The sequence below is a fragment of the Eucalyptus grandis genome, chromosome 3, assembly GCF_016545825.1.
Source record: "Eucalyptus grandis isolate ANBG69807.140 chromosome 3, ASM1654582v1, whole genome shotgun sequence".
Classification (NCBI taxonomy): Eukaryota; Viridiplantae; Streptophyta; class Magnoliopsida; order Myrtales; family Myrtaceae; genus Eucalyptus; species Eucalyptus grandis.
The window spans coordinates 72229219-72253497 of NC_052614.1; the positions used below are offsets into that span (position 1 = coordinate 72229219).

Sequence of the window (24279 nt, forward strand, 5' to 3'; positions counted from 1 at the left end):
TGACAGCTTTTGTATATATATTTTTCTGCCTGAATATTCCGTAGCAACATCTTTGTGGCACCTTGACTGAATCTTAAGCTATCATCCACATGATGTCTCACGTGCTGCCAAGCTTCTTTTGGTATTCTTCTTTCTCTATTAATAGTGCCTTATTGGAATTGGTATTGCTTTGGAATACTAAAGAGTTTTCACCATTTTTCTCTAGATTTGGTACTTGTCATCTTTGGCTCTGTAACCTTTTAAGCTATTCATTTTTGTATGCCCAAAAATGGTCATAGTCGTTGCTGAGACGAATTGCTTTGATCATTTCAGTTTCTTGTGTGTCAAATCAATCAACTTAGTATTTAGATTGACTTTTCAAATTTTTTTTTAGTTTTTTTTTCTCTTTATTAAATTATGCAGTTGCGCAATTTGTCCATTTTCTACCTTGCCATAGGACACCTAAACTCCCATTTAATTTATAATCTTTTGAAATTTAAACAATTTTCTTTTAATTTTTTATGTGAAAATAAAATGTATAATATACATTGCCTTAAAAAAAAATCTAAGACGGTGCCCACCTCGATGTTTTGCATATGGTTGTTTGCATAATATTGGTGCCATATCGTTTTGCATATTATAAGTCAACAAATACTGTTTGACTCCCCTTTTGAAACTGATAATATAATTAATAGAAGATGGTGAGAAAAAAATCCGTTATGGCTTTGGTTGACTTCAACATCAGTACTTCATGTTTTTTTCCACCGAACTTTCAGTCGATCCTCGACAGTGTTCAATGAAAGCTAGCACATTAACTCCAAGCACCCAAAACTCCTTTTGAACTTTTTATTTGGATTAGTATCTCGAGCTCGAGCATAAATAAATCTAGTGCCGACGCGATTTTGGGGTTTTCACATGGAGCAGATGTTCAAAGGAACAGACTGAGATTTTTGCCCTAGGCGCCAGCAAGGCTCGATCAGCTGCTTGAATGGCGTAGCAGTGCAATTCCCAATCAGAGCGGTTTCGCCCAACTGCACTTTGGTTAGGCTCTAAGGAGACAGGTCTAGTGAGTTGTTTTTTCTTCATTTGCAATTTATTGGGGCGGTGCTACTTCTACCCCTATATGACTAAATCCACTCCGTTTTCATTAAGAAGACAAAATTGCACTCTGTTTACAATTGCAATTCAAATTGGTGGCCCCAAAATATTTACTTTCCTTTTATTTTAGTTTTTCTATATATATGTAAGATTTCCTTACTATAATTAAGAATTTCATATATATTTAGTTTTCGTTTATTGTAGATTTTTCATGTATAATAAAGACACTATTTTTTTTATTGTTAGATATTACTTTCATAAACATTTATTTAGTTGAAAAGAGAAATTTACAAGAAATCTAGTTCTTTTCTACATTGTCAATCTAATTTATGGATAAATTATTAAGTAGATGAAATTTATAGATAAGGTAAGAATTTCTTTTGAAAATGCCACTAAAGTATAATGCGAAAAGATAAAAAATAAATAAAAATCTAGAATATAATGCGAAAAACGAAAAAGAATATAATGCCAGTTTGAAGGCCCACCTCCCGTACGCGTTCCGCGAAGGTGGCAGGGTGATGGACACCGTCCACACCTTCGTCCCTCCCTCGATCCATTTGCCGACGTTGCTCTCGCGCTTGCGCGACCACTGCTGGAGTAAGGTATTCAATGGATCGACCTGAATGCGGGGCCTTTGTGACGAAAAAAAATATGCTGAAATGGCGGGATCGGAGGAAGCCGACGATGCTTTATTCTACTTGGAGAGGATGGTTCGGATGAACCCTTTGCCTTCACCTCCATGTTTCCACCCAACTCTTGGGGGTTGTGGCCAAGACGGAGCATGACGGATTCGAAGGGAACGGCTCCCGTCGTTTTTACTCGTGGCATTTTGGCGAGTTGCCTCCGCCAATATAAATGGACGAACTTGCACTAGAACCCACAAGTGTGAGCTTTAACACTTTGATCAATGGGCTTGTTGGAGATGGTAAAATTGCCGGAGCCATGAGCTTGGCGGATGAAATGTTGGTCAGATGAATCAAGGTAGATATGACCACGTGTGGAGCCATAGTGACAGATTGTGCATAACCGGCAAGGCTAGGAAGACCGTTTGATTGCCGAAGAATTTGGAAGACAGAGGCTGGGAGCTAGATGGGATCATGTACACCACGGTCATAGGAGGCACCGGGACAGAGGCTTTGAAGTTCTATAATACTATTACTGATGCGCAAATGTCATCCCTTGCTCAACTCGCATAGGTTAATGAAAAGAAGCACGGGTTTTGTTGGACAAGATGATTAGCAATGGAATCTGACCACATGTTTTCACTTGTAACTCCTGCGTTAACTGAGATGCTGCAAAGAGAAGCGATGACAGATGTTCGAACCATCAAGATCATTGTGGATGCGCTTTGCAGAGTGGGGTGGGCAGGACTACCGAGGCAAAGTGCATTTTTGATCTGATGATCTGAGGAGGATTTACACCCGACCTAGTTGCTTATAATTCATTGCTTGGTGGTTACTGTTATTAAAATCAAATGGATGATGCACCCACTCCATTTCATTTGATGATTGCACAAAACTGCTCGCTTTCACTCACAACCAATCTAACATTGATTCATGAATGTTACAGAATGGATCAGTCCTTGATGCTGCCTCCTATAACTATCTCAGGGGGTGGCTTTTTCCTCATTGAAATGCCTCAGGTTGCACACCATTTGTTTTACAAAATTCTAGCTAGTAGCGACCATTTAAATCAACAATAATCAATAACATTAGATGATCCTTTATAAATGTCACCAGGTTCACGAGGCAATTGCTTTGTATAGACAAGTGAAAGATGGAAATGTCCATATCATCAGCCATAACACCCTTATTAGCGGCTTATGTGGCAGGGGAACTTGAAGATGCTATCGAACTCTCCAATGCTTTGCCTAAGAAAGGTTTGCAACATGATGCTTTGTTATTTGGTGCTATAATTGCAGGGCTATGTAAACCAACCAAATGAGTGATGCCTATGAGCTGCTTCAAGAAATGAAAGAGAAGCTGCACTCTCCACCCGAGCACTGGTTAAAAATGGTCAGAAAATGAGGGTGATGCACGGGTTGCACAATATGGTTGAGAGTGACTGTATATAGTAGAGAGTTCTTATCTCAATGAGAGATGATTGGAGCGGCTGCATTGATCCTCAGTTCTGTCTGTTTTGACTATATTTGGCAAGAAGACCTAAAACTAGCTGAAAGTTGTATGCATGGACTTGAGAGAACACCCAATACAAACATGGTCCAGATTGTGTTGATCTGTGAGTCTCCTCCCAATGGAACTCTTGTTGGTTCTTCATCACCATCTTCAAAACTCTACCAAGCTACAACAAAAGTTTTTCTTTACATCTGTTTTCTCATCGAACCTTCACGCTATAAATCTTCATTGTGGATTTATCATGGTTCATATCTTTAACTGTGTTTCTCCAGTAAGGTTGCTATAGATTTAGCATTTCTCTACTCGCAGAAGATAAAAAGGTACATGTGATGAGAAAATTAAGGCACTAAGTTAACAGAAAGTAAAAAGGCACTCATGCCTAATTTCTCTTAAATTCCGTTGGAATCGGAAGACCAGAAAAGAAAGGTCGGAATTCATTTTATGATATCCTTATGATGCTGATGGTATGAGAGTATGAAAAATGAATCTGCCAAGCTACAACGAGCTTTTCTAACGTCTGTTTTGCCATTTAAAATTTTTGGCTATTTATTCTAGTAATAGATTGACCACGATTCTTTCCTTTAACTGTCTTTTCATGATAGGCTTGCTGTAGATTTTATTATGTTTTAACTTGCAGAGGATGCTGCAATGACCCACACTCCCTTAATCTTGAGACATCTATATTCTCAGGACTCTGATAAATTGCCTCTTGCCACTTGAAAAGATTTCATCTTGGCTTCTCTGTTTTGAATATAGTCTTCAAGCTTGGACTCGAACCAGATGTTGTGAGCTTGCCCCTTTGATCAGTGGACTTTAAGGAAAAGGTTAAATTGCACAAGTCATGTCATAAGTTCAGTCGATGAAATGCTTCCCAAAGGATATATAGTGGAATCATGGCTGGGGGCCCGTGCAACACTGCAAAGGCCATCAGATTTGTAACAAATTTAACAGAAAGAGGCTGCGGGCTTCATCTGATCAAATGCAATGACAGAAGGAGGCTCCAGAGGCGGGTCACAGGCTTGCTGTCCCCAAACGCAAAGTAATTTTACAGAGAGGCCGCCAGCTGTAAAAGACCATTGGATTGATTAGGCAATGACTTGGAGGCGACATTTTAGGGGCAACTTGCACGTATGAAATGCTGGTTTTGGCTGATAGTTTGGAACTGCATTCTAGACAAATGACATTTACCTGGAATTGCGTGAGATTTTTCTTTCAATCAACATTTGATTTGGTCCCATTCTACTCTACTTCCGCCCATTTCTAATAATACTCCAAGAAACAGAATTTGTGCCACTCCCAGATTGAATGTAGTGCAGATGAATTTCTTCATGTTGATGCCAAGCATGTCATAGAGAACTGAATTTAACATCTCCAACAAGAGGTTTGAGAAACTCTCCAACGTCAACAGGATTTCTTAAGCATTAGTGCTGCCTGAAATTATTTTTCTAAACTCGCAAAAATTCCAACATGTGCATAATTGATCAGCTGGCGATTCGCTAGGAAGCCCAATTATCAGCAGGATGATTGTAATAATGATTCAGCAAATCAGGGACCAGATGGGCAGTGAGAGTCTACTGCAGTCCTAACTGTGTGAAAACAACGATAACAACCTCCATGAACGGCTTCAATGTGAATAGCTGCTTCAAAAACTAATCAACCGTAACTACAACAGGCAATTAAATAGCTCATATAAAGAAGGGACTGAGGCAATATATTTGCAGGGTATGGCATTTTTTTTCCTCAGCATTTATGAGGGAAAGCACGGAAGAACCTTCCATGGAAATATACGTTCAAGAATTACGCAAATTAGTGGACATCCATTGAATAGCATCGAGTTGAATAGCCCTTGATCATGCTGTGAAGTGCCACCAAACTACTCCATGTTGGCGAATTCCGTTTGTTGCGTTCAAACTTTGAAGACATGTTCTTTCATTTTCCGAGATTTTCAGTACATCTTGTTGTCAACTCAATTCAGGCAAATGGCAGATTGCATTACTGACCAGGAAATTAGGAAAATGACACGAATACCACCTTCTTCATCTTCCTCTTTATTTCCTTCTTCCATGGTCATCACCAATGCGAGTCTATAAAGATAATAAAAGACCTATAGTAAAAGGTGCTGTTTGGCCAGAAAGTGACAATGGACTGTAAAATTACATGAGCAAAGACTTTTGAACGACTTTATTAAACACGACCAGAAAGTCGTGAAAACTTGCGACAAAATGATGGCACAGAATGCTTCTTCTTCTTCTTCCTCTTTCGGCTTTTATCATTGCTTGGTGAGATTTTGTTGCCTTCTCTTTGTTGTGTCCTTCAAGGCAAGTCATGCAGAAGTTCTGGACGAGCTGGAGGTGTGTGCGCGCTCTTAATAGTTTTGAACCGCATCATCACATATAATTCTCGTACTTGGGTCTCATACTCATTGGCTTTTCCAATTAACTGTTGTCACTTGGGGATATTGAAATCAATTAATAATTCTGTTAGCTACAAATGTACGTTGTGATAGATGCAGGAAAAGATTGTACGATAAGTTCTGGTATTTCATGAAAAGTTATTAACACTAGCAAATTCAACCTTGGGAGACTTATAACTAATCTCTACCTTCTGGCAAAAAAACTAATCTCCGCCTGAGCACTTGTTAAAGATGGTCAGAATATGAGGGGCAATGGATGTGTTACATGAGATGGTCGAGACTAAACTGCGTTACACTCTCCAGTGATCTCAACAAAAGATATGGGCGCGGCTGCATTGATCCTTAGTTAGTTCTGTCCTTTTTTCAGATGTGTTTGTTATGAAGAGTCTAATATTAGCTGTAAGTTGTAAGCATAGACTTGAAAGTCCATCAACGCTCTCCAAGTCATGCCGGGTGGGAGCAGCGGACAGCAGTGGTCGTGGCGAGGTGGAGGAGATCGGGGAGGTGGGAGGAGAGTGCTGACTGGGTTCGCGAGTAGAAGTGGGGTGGAATCAGGAGTGAAGGCGGGGAAGTGATTTGGGGGTTCTCGCTTGGGCAACTTGGTGGTACTGGAATATTGATGGTGGTGGTCGTGGTGCTTTGATGGTGGCTGCAGCGTGGCTCATGGCGGAGGAGCATGGGCGCAATGGGTGATTTGGTGGTGGCTGGTGGCGGTGGGCGGTTGGTGTGGTAGTTGAGCTAATGGCATCCTTGCGGTGACGGTGTGCATTTGAGGTGGCGAGGACGCGGTGAATAGGTGGGTGGGTGGTGGTGGTGCGTTTGTGGTAGCAGCTTAACTTAGTTCACGGCAACGATTAATCTTCAAACAATAAAAATGAAATTTCGCATTAAAGTTGAACCAATAGTTAAAAAAAGAAAAATAATGAAATGTAACTTCAAGGAACGAGAGTTCCCTCATTAATTTCTTATTAATTAAACCAAACAAGACCCAATAATCTCCATACACTATTTTCACTATTCTCTACGTATATGGAAATGCTCAATGTAGTAGAAACTATACACGTGTTATTGACTTTTTAAGAAAGTGACCAGTAGAAAACACGTCCAAATTGTTATTGCGTCTTACGTGGATAGAAACAAAAAGGTATTGATTAGTACCTTCATTCAAGGCCCATTCTATTCCATCCTCGAGGATGGACGGTTGGATTCATAACTTCACCCTACTGCATAGCACTTCTTCCATCTGCCCATGCAGACTCTTTAGTACAAGGATGTACCCAAAAAAATTGGAAGATGCATGCACTCTCTGAAAAAGAAAATTAATAAGTTGACCGAAAAAAGTCATCGATATACATCTTCCAGATGTGAGTAAGTTTTGGCAGATAAATCTATAAAAAAAATTCAACTATTATTCTACCACATCAATCCATGAGATTTTCTCTGAGTTCCTACACTCCTGGTCTATAGTCTAGATGTATTTTCCATCAGACTATCTGCTAATTTATTATGAGATCTATCGGCAATTAGATAGCTTGGTCTATTATGCACCTATCGTCGTTTACTTTCCACTTAATGATGGGAAGGGTTGTTTTTGCATCAATTGAAATTTGTTTTATGATCTAAATAAGACTCTTACATGGCACAACTAGTCTTTACCTGCACTCCCCGATCCGGCAAAACCTAGAAGAAAAAAAAATTGATGTACTAGGAAAACGTTCATGCGTAATCATTAAGCTACCAGGTATTACAAATTCTATATGGTCTCATTTATACAAATACGTAATAACAAAGTATTGCTAAAGCATCACTTCCCATGATGACGCATAAGACTTAAGATAACTAGAGAAGTCTTATTCATATCGCAAAACTTGGATTTACTGTATTGTCCACCAAAAATGCTCCACCTAAGCATATATTTACATTTCGTTGGACAATTGGTTCTGGTCTCTTCACCTCAAAGGCTTGCCTTTTATTGTCATTAATAACATTTGAGTACTCATATTTTTTTTCATGAATTGCTCCTTTATGTTATAGAGCAAATGAATAAAAGAATCTTTTACAATACTTATTCCCTTTTTGATAATTATTTGTTTCCTCTATTAGTCATTTATTTCGGCGTGACTTTGGTGTTCACGTCTAGTTAAATTGTAAATTATTTTATTTCTGTGTTCTCATAGAGTGGAATTGCTAATTAGGTGCGTGTTTTACTCCAATTGAATGACACAATGATAAGATAAGCATAAAAGAAGAAGTTACTGATCAAACCTCTACGTCTGTTTTGCGCTATATGCACAATTCGTATCCTCAACATGAGAACCGAATTGTAAACTATACTCCTTGTGAAAATGGGGACAATTTGAAGTTGGGAAAAAGAATCTTTTCATTTTCTTCATTCGAATGTCATAATTAATAATTCTTTTTCCCGACACTACTCATGCGATTGGTTTTGTGATTTACGACGAACTTGCGCACGTGGATTAAGCAATCGATCTTCGCATAACCACATTATCAAAGACAGATAATGGATTTCGCTGTCCAGACTTACAGCTTAAAATTTTTCTTAATCCATTAGCTTTTCTTTTTTTTCTTTTTTTTTTAAAATTTAGCAATCAGTTGGTGTCCGAACCATCTCGCACTCACCTCTACTGACTTCAACTAGGTGAATTAACACGATCTTTACATGTTTAGAGTTTATTCACTAAATAAGCAATCCTATGCCATCGGGGAAAAGAGGACCGAAATATTATGTTCTTTTGCGAAGTTACGTGCTTCAAATGTAAACCATCAAAATTTCCCTTTGACGTCATTTTGCGACATATGAGCTGGGATGACTGTCCCATTCGATGCGTAAGAAAGCGTCGAATAGAAATAAAAATAAAAATAAAAAATAAAAAAATTGGTATAATGTAGTATGTTCCGTGCACACAATGACAATAGTAGAAACATTCGTATTAAGTTCTCATTTTTTTCAGCTAACAGTAGTAAGACTAGAAATGTTCATTTCGATAGGCGATACTTCAAACCCACTAGTGTTCGCCATCGTTGTGTGAGATATCTATCCATTCGGATTTGGTTTTAGATGTGGATTTCATGATCGTTTTCACAACAGTATAAGAACATGATTTTGCATACTGATCTCTCTTCAACTCCCGAGTATGGGAATGAATCGATCAGAGTATTTCTCAAAATGTTCAGTCTGGCAAACAATTAGTTTTCAATGATCGAATCGAAAACTATGTTGTTATCAAGACATCTAAAGTTTCAGTGATTAAACTGCCTAACAATCATCCTCTCCATACACCATCGCGTCAATTTGTGCATTGTCGGAATTCAGAAGGAGAAAATTTGGCAAAACTGATGAGAAAATGAATCAATCCATCTGCACTTCTGCTCTTCACCGTCTTGTTCGAGAATCTTGCCATCTCGCTAAACCTCTCACTTCTAATCCCATCTTTGCATCGAACCATTTTCTTTCATGTCCCTCTCACAGTTGCCCATCCACTGCTGGAGTGAGTGATTCAATGGATCAATCTGAACTTATGACCTTTGTGGTGAACAAATGCAGAAATGGCGGATTGGTGGATGCCGACAATGCTTTATTCTCTTCTTGGAGAGGATGATTCGAGTGAACCCTCTTGACTTTACCTCTGTGACATCCTGATTTTACAAATCTGATTTCAATTGAATAAATCGGGCCTTTCATCGACGCGTCTATAATGCTATTCTCTGAGCCGATCACTCATAAGATAACTAGACTATCTAAGAAAGTCATTAAGGGATTTTAACGTAAAAGACTTGAGAATTCGACCAGAAATCGACTGCTCGACCATGCTAATTTGCAAGGATCATTACGGCACAATTAAAAATCGATCAGAAATCAAACATAGGTCTATTTGATTGAGATAGGTAATCAAAATGTAAGTGATTCCACCTAATTACAAAATTCTCATCGATCGGCACTAAATTGATTTTCTATCGTTTTTGGTACCATGTGTCCGTATTTGAAATCTTGAGATTTTCACGATAACCGAGAGTCGCGAATGTGTCGAAGATGTACATTGTGATTAGAGATAAATCGATCACGGGTCAATTGCACTAAAAATTCTTAAAAGCTACATGATAGACTAGGTCGCGCTAAAAGCGTACCGGATTGAAATTAACCGCGAATTTAAACCCGATTTCATAAATTGAAAGTTTTGTGGTGTCACGAGCTATTTGAGGAACGTCAACTCATTCTCCAAAGAATTTTCAGAGATTTCAAGGTTTTTATGAAAAGTCGATTCGGATGTTGCGGAAATCAACGAAATTCAAATGGGCTAAATTGATGGAAATTTGGACTTCAAGCTAAGCTTTTGAGTGATGGGGACTTGTAGAAAATTATACATGATTTTTCTTCATCGAAATTGGACCTCAATTTGGGAAATCGAGTAATGAAATTGATCCTAAGATTGAGAAATTCGGAATAAGGCATGGGGCAGCATTTTAGGCACCAAAATGTGTTTAATTAGTGGTAATTGATGTTGGAAAGTAATAGGAGACAAGGCCATCCATGGAGGGGATAAAATTTCTGACTTTGGGGCCCCCTCCTTAGCTTCACGAGCACGCTTAGCTGCTCTCTTCTCCTTACGCGCATCTGCTTCTGCTTTCATTGATCTTTTCTTCAGCCGAAGCACCCTCACGATTTCAGCTCTTGCTTTCATTTCCCTGGCCCTTTGTTTTTCCCCCTCACGCCCGAAGCTTTCCCCAGAATTCAACCAAGCTGCCTCCGCGAGTCTGCCGCCCACCGAATTCTTCACCGAGAAGCCCATCCAGCATCTTCATTTTCGTTCCTGCGCTGCCACCGAACCAACACCTCCACGATTTCCATTTGTCCAGCAACCGAATCCACACGTCCGCACGGCCCTGCAGCTCACCGAAACCCCACGTTCCGGTTAACGGTGTTTCCCCCTCCATCGTTCACATCCGCACGTCCTCCACCGGCGATTTCTTTCAGCTGCCACGTCCGAAGTTCCTCGCCAAAGAAGACCGAGCAATCTTCAACCGAACCGAAGCCTCACGAAGCAGCTGCTCCTTCGCCGTTGATCTTCACCGAGTCAGGCTCAACGGCCCAGCAAGTTGCCATTTTTCTGCAGCCCATCTTCACGCAAAGCCAACCCATTTGAAGTCCATCAGCAGCCCATTTCAGCCCATCTTGAGGCCCGCGCAATCAAGCCTGTTCAGCCTATTCAAGGCCTGTTCAGTCCAGCGAAGCCCGGCCCGTTTTAGCAACAAATCTCAGTTGGGTTGAGATTTGTTGGGCCAAGTTTAGGCCCGGCCCAAGTTTGTCAACGCCGCCAAAAATTTCGATTTCAGCCACCGTCAAGTCGTCGTTGCGGTGAACCGGTTTCCGCAATTAACCGGGTAGTTTATACTCCAAACTCTGCTTAGTAGGTTAATGACGTTTAAGGGGTGTTTAGATTTATTTTATTAAGAATTATGTGGTTAGTTAGATTAAATTAGAAATGTAATTATTTAATTGAGCATGTTAGGTGGTTAGCATGGTTTAGTTAATGCCTAAATAAATTGTACTATTTATCTAGAAGGGTTCGGGAATTTCTTCGAGTCCATATTGGTTATTAATTTAAGGGATAAGTGTTCTAGAAGTCTTACAACTTGTCACGAAAATGCATTTCAGGTCTAAAACTTACAAAAGTGCATTTAAGTCCTAAAACTTGTCAAATTGTTTCAAACGAGTCCTAAGATTGACGCCGTTAGCCATTTTTTCCAGTTAAATATGCGATGTGGCATTTTAAATAAAATTTTATATTCACGTGAATTTTTTAATTATTTTTAAAAAATTAGATTTAAAAACTAAAAAAATCAAATTTATTCATTTTATCTTATTTTTACCAAAAACTTTAAAAAAGTTAAAATATTTATTAAAAAAGAGAGTGGCTCCTCCGCCGCCACCGCCGCCGCCATCGCCGGTGGGGCCGGCGGCTTGATCGCCCGGCCCCGGGCGGGGTGGCGGGCCTCGCCTGAGGCCGCGGTGAGGCCCGGCCACCCCGCCAGGCCGGCGACCCGTCGCCGGCCCCTCCGGCGATGGCGGCGGCGACGGCGTGGCGGGGAGAAGAGCCGCACTAATTTTTTTTAACAATTTTAAAAATAAATTTTTAACTTTTCTTTTTAGTTTTGTTGAAAATAAGATAAGAATAAATTTAATTTTTTAGTTTTTAAATCTAACTTAAAAAAAAAATGAACAAAAATTAATTAAAAAATACACGTGGAAAATAAAAAATTATTTAAAATGCCACGTCGGCATTTTTAATGGAAAATGCTAACGGCGTCCATCTTAGGACTTGTTTGAAACAATTTGACAAGTTTTAGGACTTAAATGCACTTTTGCAAGTTTTAGGGCTGAAAATGCATTTTCGAGACAAGTTGTAGGACTCTGGAACACTTATCCCCAATTTAATGATTACCGGCCTAGATTAGTATTTTTAGAATTTTAATTGATTTATTTAATTAATTTTAGAAATTATTTAATTATTAATTATTTTCCGAAAATTAGTCGGGATAGTGGTGACCGGAATTGTGCTTTGATTGCGATGGTGTGTTCAATTTCTGTAATTAGATGTTAATTTGTACAAATTGAGTGCTGAGTGCTGATTGGAAATTTAAGTATTCAATTCCAAAAATTATGAATTTCGATATTTATTCAGAAAATCACAGGTGTCGGATTTTAAACACCAAAAATGGTTTTATATACTATATAAATTAGTGGGATTTTGAAAAGAATGTTATGAATTTTCTGGGTCCAATCTAACCGTGTACCCACACATGTGAATTTCTAATACGAAGAAAAAAGCCAGGCTCACCATTTTAATTGAAGCATTTGAGTGTAATGTATGGTGCCCTGGACCATATTTGAGTGATCGTGTGTTGATTAAGAGAAATCATCCCAGGCTGTTAAGCTGGACGTTATCCCTATTTGGGATACCCCCTAGACAACAGGAAGCTGGTCGCAGTAGATTCTGGACCCTTTGCTCCTTCGAGAAAGCCATCTGATAAAAAGACGTGCCATGCTCAATGGGGTGAGACGATGCTTGGCAATGCCAGAAGACCGCCGAACAGAGAGTAGGTCGTGCTATATGCCAAGATCAAGACTAGGAACGCATGATTAGCGAATGTGGTGTTCCAGTTGTTGGAGCTTATTTGTTGCTCATGTTTTCATGTTATCCGAGTTATAAATTGTATCGACTGCGGGTAGGGGTGAGCGGTTCGGTTCGGTTCCGTCGGAACACAGGAACCTACCCGAGTACGGAGTTCCTCAATTTTGGAACCTGGAACCACTGTCAAAACCGAGAACTTGGAACCTACCCTGTCACAGGTTCCAGGGTCAGTTCTAGGTTCCAACAGGTTCTTTTTTTTTTGGTTTCATTTTCGTAGTGAGCGCGAATATTCGAAAGCCGAAATAATTCAATAGTTGGCCCTCCATTTTCGGTACCTGCTAATACATAGCAATGTGAATCTTTTACATTCGAATAGACAACTAAATTCATAGTTCTTCATTGTCTAATATATAATTTGGTGATTCAATGTCAGCAGAAACTTTAAAGGTGTTGGCAGTTGTTGGAGCATCGAAAACAATAGCCGAAGTGAAAAAAAGAAAGAAAGAAATGAAATAACGAGAGAATATGGAGTTGGGTCAATTTAAGTCGGCATGTGAGTTAGGACAACATTTACCAACAGCCATATCTAAAAGTTTTCAAAAATTAACGAAAGAATGAACTGATATAAAAGAGAGAAGCGGATATTTCTCCCCATTTTCTTCCCCTTTCATTATTGTCGGGGTATCTACATTAGCCTTACGCATGTTATTAAATTCATCGGAGAAATAGCCTTATGCATGATATTAAATTCATCTCTTCCAGTGTCAAAATTAACGTAATCAAGTTCCTCAAGAAGGAGCTCGACCTCTCCCCACGGTGACGCCGATGTTGGCGAGATTCGGGAGCGGCGAGCCTCATGAGGACGTACAAGATCACGGTGAAGAAGATGGAGACAGGCGGCGCAGGAGTTGGAGATCTCCGCGGCGAGAAGGAAGCTCGATGAGCTCGTCTTCGAGCTGGTCGTCGGAGAAGAAGCTCAACGCGAGCGGCGTCTCGCCCCTGTTCGACGGCTTCAAGTTCACGTCGTTGAGCCCGACCCACTTCGCCCAAGTCCTCCACTACACCTTACGATCCATGAGGCACTTCGCAAAAGCCATGGCTCGCGAGATGGAGGCGGCAAACTGGAACCTCGACTAGGCCATCCGATTCATCGAGTCGCGAGCGAGGTTCGCGAAGCCCAGCCATCGGCACTTCGCCATCGAATCGTTCGTGGCCAGATCAATCTTCGAGGGAGGTTTGGCAACGGTGAGCACACGGCGACGGCGAAGGCAACGAAGACACGAGTCTCACGGCACCAACGGTGGCACGGACGGCGCGGCGAAGATGGCGGCGGTTGTGGCTCAACCCATGGCCAACGGGGGAAGAGCTCGGTTCTAGCGGAGGCAGTGGCGGTTCGAAGCAACAACGGCCTGGACGGCCGAGCAAGCGGCGGCAAGAGGTGGTGATGGTGGCTTGGAGACGGCAGTGGCGGCTCGTGGCGGCGAGGGGAAACGCGGACGGCGCGATAGCTCGTCGACCTCAACGGCGAGACGGCTCGTCGGACGAGCGGTGGGTGGTGGTGGTTCGGTGGCCAAGAGATGGTGGTGAGTAGGGCGTGGGGTGGCGGTGTGGTGGTGGGTGAAGTAGTAGCCAGCAAGAGGAAGAAGAAGAGGTGGGGTCTCAGCCGAGAGAGGGCGAAAGAGAAGAGAGAGAAGAGAGAGAGAGAGAAGAAAAGAAAAAAGTTGGGGGGGCAAGAAGTGACGTGAGGAGTGAAAAGTGGAGAAAAGAGAGAGAGAGAGAGAGAGAGGAAGGGGGAAGAATCGCAGAGGGGGAAAACATGCGGGGGAAGCTAGGGTTTTTTTTTAGAATTATGACCGGTTCCGGTTCCAATTCCTATGGGAACCGGAGCTGGGCGGAAACGCCCGGTTCCCGAAAAAGGAACCGGGAACCAGAACCGGTGTCTTTGGAACGGGGAACCGTGCTCACCCCTACCTGCAAGGTGGATCTGAGACAAGGTAAGTCTCATTGATTGTGTGATTGTGCGATTAGGACACTTCTGGACGTATTTCCCTCCTAATTGAGGTTTAGAGCTTAGACTAGCTGAGATTATATCTCACCCCGAGTGGAGGACTTGGAGCTGAGAGGAGGTGATCGAAAGCGTAGGTCAGTTAGGATCGCTTCTTTTTGGAAGGCTAGTCTTTTGTAGTCTTTTGGCCATAAACTTTTGTACATGACTTAGTGTGAATATAAAAGTATGTTTGTTTATGAATTCGTATCCTGCTTTTCTATCCGAGATTATTGTCAGGGGATTTATAATCCCCTTCCGCATGTGCAATAAAACAAAAAGGGTCAGCGACTAGTCCTGACAAGTCGCAAAATTTTATCAACCAGAGAGAGATGGGCGCGCGCTCGAAATTCGGGGCGTGACAACCTCCCTGGTTCGCCCAACTCTTGAGGGTTGGGGCCAAGATGAAGCATTACTCCGTCACCATTGACATGATTGAGCGGATGGGTTCGAAAGGAATGACTCCCAACAGTTCTACTCGCAACATTTGATGAATTACCTCTGCCAATTGAAAAGATCCGATCTCGGGTCCTCAGTTTTGTGTAAAATGGTCAAACTTGGACTTGAACCCACAACTGCGAGCTTTTAACACTTTGATCAATGGGCTCGTTGGAGAGGGTAGAATCGCCAAAGCCATGAGCTTGGCGGATGAAAGGTTGGCCAAACAATCGAGGTGGTAGATATAACCACGTGCCAAGCCATGATGAGGGATTGTGCAGAACCGGCAATACTGGAAATTAGCACTTTGGCATTATATCAAATATTTCATGAATTAGTCATCATACTAGTTAAACCATAGAGGAGGTGGCACAGGAGTCCACATGAGAAAGTCTCGGTAGCAGTGGTAGCTGCAATTTGTTGTCAACTCAGTTGAGGCAATCTTCTTCTTCTCCTTCCCCTTCCCCTTCTCCTTCTCCATTCCTTGGTTAGATTTTGTTCCCTTCTCTTGGTTGTCCTTCGAGGCAAGTCGTTAAGAAGTTTTTCATGACCCGAGGGTGTCTCTTATAGTTTGAACCGCATCAACAAATGTAAACCCTATATTTGGGTCTCACACTCATTGACTTATCCAATCAACTAGTCAGATGAGATTTTGAAAATAATTATAATTCTACTAGCTACATATGTACTTCGTGATAGATTCAGGAAAAGAATGAATGATAAATTCAGGTTGTTTATGATCTTTCATTGTTGACACCTAAATTTTGGCATCTCATTTATTTAGTGCATAGAAAATTATGGGTTAATTTTATTTCTGAAAAAAAATATATTAATTGCATAGCATATAAATTTTGATGCATTTATTTTTAATTTACATTTTTGCATTTATTTATTGAATCGGTGACGAGTGGATTCAAATTAGCAATTCTAAGCTTTAACTTGGTAGGCGGCCCAAGCCCATGAAACGAGCAAATCAATCCAGTTCGTATTTTCGAAGAGATTTTACATTTATCTTTGTGAGATTTCAATTCAAAAAGAAAATATTGTGTTTGGAAAAACAAATCTTCGTGGATATGGTTTTGGAAGGTTAAAAAAACACTAATTTGTGACTTATAAATAGATTAATCCACGTAGGGTTTTGGGGGAGACATTACATATAATACACTGCCACAATTCATGAGAAAAGAGGGGGTTTCTCTCCATTCGAAAAAAAGAGAAGAAAGAAAAAGCAGCAACAGTGAGACAGCGAGAAGAAGGGACGTGCGGCCAGCAGCAGGAGAGAGGAAAAAAGAAAAAAAAGGAGAGGCTACTGTCCTTCAAGAAAATATTAGGTACGTAAGACGCTCAGCGTGGCAAACAAGAAGGCGGTTGGAGCGCGACACGTGTCTCGTGAGACCCACAATTTCAGGCGCCCATTTTGAAAATTTTCCTGTACTGTAGCTCTCGAGAGAGCGTTTTCTGCCGCGGGTTCTTTTATTGCGCCTCTCTCTTTACACTCGCTCTCTCTCCCCGACGAAGTCCCTCTCTCTCTGCCCCTGCTTTTTCCGACCGGTGAACCACCGCAAGCAACCGACGAATCAGGAGGATACCGGCGAGACGACTGCGAGCAACCGACCGGCGTGCGACCTCCCTCTCTCTCTGCCCTCCCTCTTTCCGACCGATGCAAAACAAGTCGAGCCGGCTCCGTCGTTTTCCGGTCCTTCCCCGTCGCTCCAATCGGCGCCTCGGTTCTCGCCGGCGCGTCGTATCTAACGTCGCTCGATTCTCCGCTCACTCTTTGTGGTTTTTTTTTCCTTTTTCTCGATTCCGAACGCGTGCCGCCGCCGGTTCAGAGGACGGAGGGCGCGCTCCCGCTGCCGCCGCGTCGCGGATTCCACGTCGAGCCGGGGGCTCGCGAGAAAGCGGTGAGATTCTCTCTTCCCCAGTCTGTTGTTGCTGCTCTCTTTCCGGTTTTGGGGCTAAAACAAGCGTTGGAAGATGCAAATGATCAATGTGTCCTGCTTTTCAATGAACTTCAGAAGGCATGGAAGGTCTCCTATACTCTGCAGTCAGATTACTTGTGCCATTCCGTGTGGAATAAGTTCATTGAATTTGAACTATCCCAGCAATAGTGGAGCTATCTCACTTAGATTTATGTGCAGATTCTGAGATTTCCTACCAAAAAGTTACAACATTACAATGACAGGTATTTCTCTGAGCTTCAGCCTTGCAAATAGATTTTATACAAAAGGAGTGATATGATGTTAATTTTAGGCCTTTTTCTGTTGACCTATTATCTTTTCCATTTCTTGTCAAGTTGTATTGTCTCTAAACCTTCTTGATTTGAAGTCTTTGTTGGAGAAACGTTTGCTAGTAATGCACTGTTCATTCTACTCCAGGTTCTGACAGCAAACACAGCATATCGGTACCTTATTTCTTAATTTTTGGTGAAAGAAGCCTATTTTGTGAGAATTTGAATTGTGAAGTCTAGGTAAAGCACCTATTCTGCATAGTAATGGGAAAGTGTTAAACTTGTAATAAGTGATAATGCTTAGCTGGAACCCTTTGTGTTGTTTATATGGCCAATATTCATATATTTGGCCATAGATCGCAATTTGCAGCAATTTCATTCAGATTTCTATATACATGATTGAACAGGAGGTTGAATCCTAGCTCTTCATGCTTTGCTTAGTGCAAATGACGTGCTGCATCTTTTGGGGACACACTTCACCATAAGGAATGTAATTGATATGAACACTAGTTTGATTACATAACAGCCAAGTCAGAGCATAGATAAGTTGTATTTATGACCATAATTTGTAGATTTGGCCATAGATAGCAAGTTGTAGCAACTTCTTTCAGATTGCAATAAATGGTTCAACAGGAGGTTTGGATCCTAGCTAATGCTTTGCTTAGTGAAAGTCACATCCCTGCTGCAACTTGAGGAACTCAAGTCTAGATGATGAATGTAATTGATACGAGCACAAAGCTATATTACATAACAGCCATGTCTGAGCATGTGAATTTCCTGCCATTTTTCTTAGCACCTAACAAACCTTCATACAAACCATTAACATGTGATTGAGAGCTCTAAAATGATCATTGACCTTTTCTCAGGGAGAAATAGCACCTCTTTTGGATGAATTATAAGAGGACACTGAATCATTATTTGCCTGCCCTATTATTTTCCTTAATAATAACTGAAGGATAATTGAGTGACTGCAAAATATTGAAAAATTTGATCTGCGTATTCATGTACGATACTATCAATTCTGTGTTTGGTAAGATCATGGCATGATGCAATGGAAAGTTATGACTTGTACTTCAATTATCTTGATGGCGACATCTAAATAAGGATCTGCATGTTCTGTCTTTTAATATTGTACGGCTACGCCTGTTCCTTAAAGATGAACAAGACACCCCAATTCCGATGGATGCTTTCTCATAAGTTGCCTCACCAGGTCACCTCCTTTTTGGAGGTGGCAATTCATAGTCGATTTTATGTTCCATTTACAGTGTTATGGCATTGTCTCTATGTTGATTTCAGGAAAAATAGAAAAGAAAAGAGAATACTTTTCACATGTACCTGCTATGCTTTTGGATATTTATTTTGTTCTATGTTGTTGACTTCCTTTATCTGTCTTTCTTCTTTTGCCTTTTCAGCTTTAAGAAGTTAGTTACCATTTGGAAAAAGGAGATGTTGAGCACAAGTGAGCCTGACTTGGAATTCAACCACGAAAGTGAGATCCAGAGTGAAGTGCAAATATTTTATAAAGATGAGGAAATTGCCAATGTGGCTGGAAACTTGTTGGGTTCATCCAATGGCCTGGATAGGTCAAGGGCACTTCACAAGTACATGAAAATAGGAGAAAAGCTTTACAAGGAGTCACACCAAATGGATGAAAAGATTCGTGGCTTTGAGTCATGCATTTGGAGATCTTATTTCCATATGAAGCCACTTGATGACAATCAAGTGGAAAATTGGCATAAATATTTGGATTTTGTTGAGAAGCAAGAGGATTTTGATTGGGTAATACTAGCATTCGAGTGCTTTCTTCCTGTGCCAACTGTGAACTTTTGGTCCCCATTATTTCTTATGTTGGCATAGATTGATAATTTGTAGGTTGTTAAACTTTATGAGAGGTGTCTGATTCCTGCTGCAAACTATCCTGAATTTTGGATGCGTTATGTGCATTTCATGGAAACCAAAGGAGGAAGAGAGTTGGCTAACTCTGCATTGGACAGGGCAGTGGGCATTTTTCTCAAGGTAAGATAGTTCAAATTCAATGTACTTATCCCACACGGAATGTGTCCTCCTTTTCAATGAAGTTCAGAAGGCATGGAAGGTGTGCAACTTCATAGTGGCATTCCTCCAAGTTTTGCATGGAACTTGTATGATGATCAATTACTTCGGTTGATGGTTATGTCATTTGCACTCCTGATTAATGCTGGCTTCTCTGAGGAAAAATGTGTCCCGGATTTATTTGAGCAACCTCTTTGAACAAATGTCTTTCTTTAGGGCAAGATTTCCATGTAGTTGTCCTCCAAATGACCACCTTTTCCCAAGGGAATTAGATACTATTCTCCAAAGAAAATTTTTTCTTGTAACGTTAGTTCAATGGATGCTAATGGTTGATAGACATATTGCTCTCTATCTACATCTTTTATCCTCTGTGAAATACATTTTTGATGATGGATTCCCATGCAGTGTTGCATTTGGTTTTTAATAAGTGTTGTAGTGTGAAATTTTTATCAAATTTGTAGTTATAATGAAGTTTCTGGGAAATATTTAATGATGTTAACACCCATAATTAACTTCTTCCTTGTCTGTAGTAAATGCATAAGCAGTTCAATATAAATCCAGGAAAATGTTGTGTTTTAATTTCGAAATGATTTCCATCTGTGGTTTTCATTAGGATTATTTACTGAAATCATAACTTTTTCTGATGCAGTCTGAGAACATAATGCTGGCAGATAAGCATAAGATTGAAAAGGAGCAGAATGCGCAGCTCAGAAATCAACTTGCTCAACTGGCACAGTTGGAGCAGGCTCAGAAGCTGCAGATACAGCAGCAAGATTCCACTATTCAGTCTTTGCAAGTTCGTCTTATTTGAAACTTAATGCTTTTCAGCCTGTGCTTTATCATCTGTTTCACCACTAAGTTGATCATATGCTTTGCCGTTCTTTTATGGATCTTGGATTCTTGGAATTTCCCTCTTTGAACTCTTGAAACATGCTTTTTATGGTTATAGTTGCTCCTGGAAAGTTTTGATGATGATCCTATCAGCAGCATTTCATTGTGATGAGATGAGTTCTATGTTAGTAACTCGGTTGTGACTTGTTTGTAAGCTGTAGAGTCCTCATGGGTGCTGAATTTTACACGGTCCAATTTATGTGAGATGGGGGAGCATAATTTGGGTCATAAAAGGGGATGTAATTTGGTTCATCCATAGGTTAGAGCTGCATTGACAATGAATTTGGCAAATAATATGTTTAGGGAAATAAAAAATTCATTTAGATTAAACCTTTGAACTTGCACTAAATATCATTTGGGTTCACCCATGCTGACTAAGAATCAACTCGGCCTCTTTTTACTTGTGGGCTAAAGTGAAAGGCATTTGCCTTGTCTGGTTCCTCTATTGTTTTCATGGGCTGTACTGGTTTTTCATATGTGGAGGCTTCTACTCCATTGACTAAGTTTTATTTATTTATTTATTTACATCTTTGGGTGATTATGCAAGGTGCTCTTCAGTTTACTTCTTTCTTTTGGTAAGGATACTTTCTCAGATTGCTTGTATGGTGTTTCTGTGGGATGTAGTGCAAAAGAGAAGGTTTTCATTAGGCTATCCTCACTTTTTTTGCAGAATATTCGTCACAATTATTTACGTCAACCCCTCCAATCAACAATGATACGGCCGTGTTTTGCTATTGTGGCCTAAAATGTCCTCTACGAATGGCAAGGTTAAAGGACAACCAAGGGAGAAGATACCATGGCTGCCCAAAATACAACCATTACAAAAGAGGAGAAAGTTGTAATTATTTTGTTTGGATTGATAAGGAAATTAGTCGATCAGCAAAAAGTGTGTCAAAGTTTTTGCCAAAGCAAAACAGAAGAAAGAAAATTATAGATTGAAAATGTTGGTTGTGTTGTTGTTTATGGTAATTTTAGCTTTAAAACTTGACATGTTATGAGATTTGGCAAACCTGAAGATGTTGGTTGGATTGTTCATGAGTTTTAGTTGTCGTTTGTAAATGTATGTACATTTTGTTTGTAGGATGAATAAAGTGAACTTTTATGTTAGCATATCATTATATTTGTTTTGCTATTGCATATTTTCCCATGCCACTACTTTTGAAATTTCAATCAAATTCTTACTTGAAATTATAAATGTTTGATTAAGGATTCTTAAATTCAAATTATAAACGTTTGATTGAGGATCCTTAACATTGTATATTCTGGATTCTGCAAAAACTAGTCTATTGGCTAAATGAACTGCACACCAAAGAATAAGATTGATGTTTTCGTAGATCATTTGAGCTTTAAAGAACAAGATTGATGTTTTCGAAGGTCATCTGAGCTTTATCATTTTTTAGTTCAGGGGTTGTTGAGTTCGAGCGTCACTTGAGGGACCATTACCGAAGAAGTTTCGACAATTTAAATAAGATAATTCAAATGTGAGGATTTTGATATTGATGCTAACTTGACAAAGATTCATCTTGTGAGATTTCTTGGCCATCTCCAAGAGAAGCCTTTCTCTCTTTTAAATTCTCTCGAATCAAATAAGTTCCTATTTTTTGACATCCAACGCGGAAGTTGCAAAGGATGACTCAGCCAAAGGTTTGCACGGTTCAAAATGAGCTTTTGCACCCAAAGACTGCCCAACTTGTTCCATATGATTTATAGTGGTTTCGAGCTCGTCCTAACGGATGATCCTCACACCAAAAACAATCACAAAGGCCAGAGTCAGTGAAGAGCCAATTTGGCTACAAATTGCAAGCTCCTCCTATCATGGAACATGGAGGGGAGAAGAGAACTTAGTGGATAGTGCAACATTATTGCTAAGAGGAGTCACCTTCATTACTCATAATGACCTTGTGTCTATGTACAACGAGATAATAGTAAGCACACAACCATCTGACATCAAATTCGTGCCCATCAAATTTGAGCACGCAACCATCTAACAATCTCTAAAGCTACATGCATGTAGACACTGTGAGGGTCTAGTCTACAGATATCCACCTATGTCAGAGAGATTCCTGCACCATTTCCAAGCAACCATCAATCCGTAGTTTAATTGGCGAACTTCAGATTGCCTAATTACCAACCGTCATCTTGCAAACGGTTCAGATCGGCTGTACAGAAAATAATTGAAGTAGTTTTGAACCAATATGCCACTCGTAGGGAAATCAATGAAAATTCAACTCCAGCGGGTGACCTTAGCTTCTTTATGTATATGCTCCCGTGACAAGACACACCTGAGAAATCCAAAAATGCGCAAGAAATCAACAGAAGGTGTCTGAAGAAAATCCCTTTGGTTTCAGATGAGATATATCAGCGAATTTCAATTGCATCTATCAGAAGGAAATCCAACTGCTCTAAAAGCAAGAATAATTGAGAAATGTGTAGCTAAAGAGAGTCCATAGAAAACTCACTCTTGTTTAAGAATTCGAAAGTTCGCCAGTAAGGCTGCCAAAGTGCCTAAACAACCAAGACTTCTGCTCACCAAAACAATTAGCCATCTACAGTGGCCTCTCTACAAGTTTCAATTCAATGATGACTGGGAAAAAGTGCGAAACTTCTCTAAAAAGTTGTTCCGCTTCAAATGGCTTTGAAACATATCCATCCATTCCATATTTTGTGCATTCTTCATGAGTAGCGTGAATCACACCTGCAGTCATGGTGAAGATTGGTAGGTGGAAATTCGAGATATTTTCACGTGGCTCTGAGGATGACTGTCCCGGTAGGAATTCCTTGCTCGCGGAGTTTGTTCCATCTGTCAAATTCTTTTTGTAGCTTCAAATCTGAACAAAGGAATTATAGAACCATTAGATGCACGTATCCATTATCATCAACTAGTTGACATAGAAAAGGTTATCCAAATCCATTACATCAGACACATACAAATCTCTGAAAGTATATACACTTTCTTTACAACATTTGATGAAAAAAATAAGTGCTTGAGCAGGAAAACGCCATACCCATCCATTCCTGGCATCTGGATATCCATGAAGCAGGCATCAAAATCATGCGGTGGTCTGAGCAAAGCAATTGCTTTTTCCCCATCGTCTGTACAAACCGAATAGAACATCTAAAATTGAATTAATGGTTTGAAAAGAAACACATTTTCCATGAATACTTAAAGGAACAAGTTGATCAAACTTTGAAGTACCAAATATTATTCATTTTTGACTTCTCTCTTTGCTTGCCATTCAAGAACAATGTTCGGAAAAGAGCCTTTTAAATGAGTTTCTAAGGGCACTATGAACCAACTATTAACTGAAACTATTAACTGAAAGTTTATATTTACAAGACACTGAAGAAGAATAGAATGCGACACATCATGGGAAAATCAAACATGATAAACTCCCTTTTTAAATATGCAAAGCACATCTGTTGCAGCCCAACGTAATTATATACTCGATACAAAAAGCTGTAGCTTAGCAAAATCCTCAAAAAGAAACCCTTGCCATGGTCCCCCAAAGATTTGATACACAATGAAGAGGCAATCAATACCTCCACTCCTTTTTCTTGAGATTTCCCCTAGAAGAGGGACAAGACATCATCCAATATGGCCCTTAAATCAAACTGCACAGCCTCAATCTCAATCTTACCAGATTCAATCTTCGCTTGGTCCAAGACCTCATTTATAAGTGAAACCAAAGCTTTTCCACTTTCCTGTGCAGTTCTAACATAATCTTGTTGAGTTTCATCAAGATCTGTGTCCATCAACATATGCAACATTCCTGCGATACAAGCATTGTCATGTTATGATGGGATGTGAAGGTCTTCACTTATTATATATCTCCCTACACGTGCCAAGC

At 40.2% G+C, this 24279-nt stretch overlaps 1 protein-coding gene and 1 non-coding gene across 3 annotated transcripts; one reads left to right on the plus strand and one right to left on the minus strand.

Moving 5' to 3' along the window:
• The first annotated feature begins 17327 nt into the window (after window positions 1-17327).
• LOC104435779 (pre-mRNA-processing factor 39) lies at window positions 17328-21499 on the plus strand. Its single transcript, XM_039308752.1, has 5 exons — window positions 17328-17443; window positions 18901-19267; window positions 19361-19504; window positions 20190-20336; window positions 21102-21499. Exons 2-5 carry the CDS (start codon window positions 18935-18937, stop codon window positions 21174-21176), a joined length of 699 nt encoding a protein of 232 aa, XP_039164686.1. The 5' UTR covers window positions 17328-17443; window positions 18901-18934; the 3' UTR covers window positions 21177-21499.
• Window positions 21500-22290: 791 nt separating this feature from the next.
• LOC104435778 lies at window positions 22291-24271 on the minus strand. 2 transcript variants are annotated; one of them, XR_005549372.1, is made up of 4 exons: window positions 24070-24271; window positions 23437-23524; window positions 22891-23259; window positions 22291-22713 (listed from the first exon to the last, which is right to left on the minus strand). It is a non-coding gene; the product is annotated as an uncharacterized LOC104435778 (transcript). The 2 variants fall into 2 exon arrangements; XR_005549373.1 differs by having other exon boundaries at window positions 23437-23546.
• Between the last annotated feature and the right edge of the window lie 8 nt (window positions 24272-24279).